The following is a 2,912-nucleotide window of genomic DNA, read 5'->3' as shown; positions in this document are numbered from 1 at the left end:
TAAATACAATGATCATGCATTTCTTTATTTGTGCTAAATTTTAAGTGTGTTATAAGGTTCCTAACAAGTCATTTGAAAGTTATTAAAATGTTTTTAAAAATGAAAAATATTGAAAATAATTAGGCTAAGAAGTGAAAAAATAATGTTGTAAAAGTGGTTTTGATATAAGAAGAATAATAAAATGTGAATTTCTTATTTTACCCTTCAAATTTTGAATATTTTTTAATTTTTTCGTCAAATTTAATGTTCAGGGACTAAACTCGCCACTTTGTGAATAACTGAGGGACTAAACTCGCATACAGCCATAACTTAGGGACTGAGTCTACACTACCCTATAACTTAGGGACTAAAGATGCCATTTTCCCTTTAGCATATAAAGCGGGATTCCTTCCTTGTTTCGAATGCCATCTTCACTCCCGCTTTTATTTTACAAACCTATCGGCCATGGCCAAAGCCAAACCTTCTTCCTTTCGTCGAGATAAATCTTTCTTTCTGGCAATCCTTTTTGCTGTTTTTCTCGTTTGTGTCGTTTGGTCGTTCACCGACCCGTTCCCTAACTACTCCGCCTTGCTCTCAGCGCAGAACTTCTCAGTCGATCGGTCCGCCATCGATCGCGGCTGTGAATCCCCAGAGAGGAGTTTTTACGACGACCCGGAGCTCAGTTACACCATAGATAAACCCGTGGTGGGATGGGACAAGAAGAGGCGCGAGTGGCTGAAACTTCACCCGTCATTCAGTGCCGGAGCAGCGCGGCGAGTGCTCTTCCTCAGCGGATCTCAGCCGACGCCGTGCAAGAACAGCCATGGCGACCACTTGCTCCTCAGGTTCTTCAAGAACAAAGTTGACTACTGCAGAATCCACGGCTATGATATCTTCTACAGCAATGCGTTCTTGAACCCGGACATGCGTTATTTTTGGACCAAGATTCCGTTGGTCCGGGCGGCGATGTTGGCCCACCCGGAAACCGAGTGGGTTCTGTGGGTCGACTCCGACGCCATCTTCACCGACATGGATTTCAAGATTCCGTTGGAGAGGTATAATGACCATAACCTTATAGTTCACGGTTGGCGCGATCAGATTGAGAAGAAGAGCTGGGTGGCCGTTAATTCCGGTATTTTTCTGTTAAGGAATTGCCAGTGGTCCATGGAGTTTTTGGATGTTTGGGCGGCGTTGGGCCCACAGAGTCCAGATTATAAAAAGTGGGGCCAAAACATACGGTCCACGTTGACGGACAAGATGTTCCCGGAGTCGGACGATCAGTCGGCGCTGGTTTATCTTCTGCTGAAAGGGGAAAAGAAATGGAAGGACAGGATTTACGTGGAGAATCAGTACTCCCTGCATGGCTACTGGGTGGGAGTGGTGGGGCGCCTCGACAACATTACGGAGAGTTACGTGGAGATAGAGCGGAGGGACGCGGCGCTGCGGCGGCGACACGCGGAGGCGGTGAGCGAGAGCTACGCGGCGGCACGGGAGCCTCACGTGGCGGAGGGCCGGGATTGGAGGCGCCCCTTCATAACGCACTTCACTGGGTGTCAACCCTGCACTCCCTGCAGTGGGGACCACAACCCGGAGTATAAAGGGGACTCTTGCCGGGTTGGGATGGAGAGAGCGTTGAATTTCGCTGACAATCAAGTCCTTCGAAATTTTGTATTTTCCCACTCTGACCTCGACACTTCATCCCCTCTTCTTCCCTTGCCTTACGCTTACCCTGCACAAAATGATTTCGAGTAGGCCTGTGCAGCTTACGGATTCGGACGGTTCGGTAACCGCCCACCCATTCGAATTTCTGATTTTTTTTTTTTTTTTTTAACTGTTTAAATTTTTTAAGTACTCATTTCAAATTTAGTTTGTTTTGGTTTGGATTGAAAAACATTAAAAAATCTGATTTTTTTTTTTTTAACTGTTTAAATTTTTTAAGTACTCATTTCAAATTTAGTTTGTTTTGGTTTGGATTGAAAAACATTANTTCGAATTTCTGATTTTTTTTTTTTTTTTTTAACTGTTTAAATTTTTTAAGTACTCATTTCAAATTTAGTTTGTTTTGGTTTGGATTGAAAAACATTAAAAAATCTGATTTTTTTTTTTTTAACTGTTTAAATTTTTTAAGTACTCATTTCAAATTTAGTTTGTTTTGGTTTGGATTGAAAAACATTAAAAAATCTAAATTAAACTATTATAGATTTAACTCGTTTAAGGATCAATTATTCAATGTTCAACCTTACAAGTTACAACTTACAACTAAATTACAAACTTACAATTTACAAAATTAAAAGTCCAAAGTTCATAGTCCAAACCGTTAAAGTGTCAAGTAGCTAACTCCAAATTAAAAGCTACATCACATTTCACAACAAATCAGAATTCAAAAATACAACATTAAGACAATAATGAACATTCAGCAGCTCAACACTCAACAGTTGGTTACTCAGCGTTCATTTACACAATAAGTCAAGAAGACAAGAACCTTAGAAAAATAGTTGTTTTTTTAAGGGTTTAATTACTCTTTGGCCTATAATTGAAGGGCCTATTTAATCTTTATCCCTTTATATTTTATACGCACATAATATGTTGAATGTTACATAATTACTAATTTGTTCCCGGTACAAAATTCATACTCTTAAGGTATAGAATTACGTAACATAAAACACAAAAACTGACAATGCAAGACACATACACATGCATTACAGTGTAACATGCTTGTAACGTGAATTAAACAACAAACGGTTGCCGTTAAAATTAAAATTTAAAACTACGTTGTGTAAGACTAGGGTCCACAATGCATTGTGGACCCTAGTCCACGGTATAACGATTGGCCATATATATAGATGTGGAAGACCAGAACAGTATTTATAGACCGAAATTTGGTTGCAACGAACTGATTGAAATCAAGCTTGTGTTTATTTGTTAAACATTGA

The 2,912-nt window shown here is 39.9% G+C and overlaps 1 protein-coding gene across 1 annotated transcript; it reads left to right on the top strand.

The window, feature by feature from the left end:
- The first annotated feature begins 444 nt into the window (after positions 1-444).
- LOC116016195 (glycosyltransferase 6-like) lies at positions 445-1,731 on the top strand. Its single transcript, XM_031256357.1, has one exon. It carries the CDS (start codon positions 445-447, stop codon positions 1,729-1,731), a length of 1,287 nt encoding a protein of 428 aa, XP_031112217.1.
- The last annotated feature ends 1,181 nt before the right edge of the window (positions 1,732-2,912 follow it).

The sequence above is a fragment of the Ipomoea triloba genome, chromosome 4 (assembly GCF_003576645.1).
Source record: "Ipomoea triloba cultivar NCNSP0323 chromosome 4, ASM357664v1".
Classification (NCBI taxonomy): Eukaryota; Viridiplantae; Streptophyta; class Magnoliopsida; order Solanales; family Convolvulaceae; genus Ipomoea; species Ipomoea triloba.
Note: the sequence above shows the minus strand (reverse complement) of the source record. Positions and strands in the feature narration are given on the sequence as shown.

What these genes read in the sequence shown, in the direction of transcription:
- LOC116016195 (XM_031256357.1), top strand. Translation starts at nt 445, where the DNA reads ATGGCCAAAGCCAAACCTTCTTCCTTTCGTCGAGATAAATCTTTCTTT.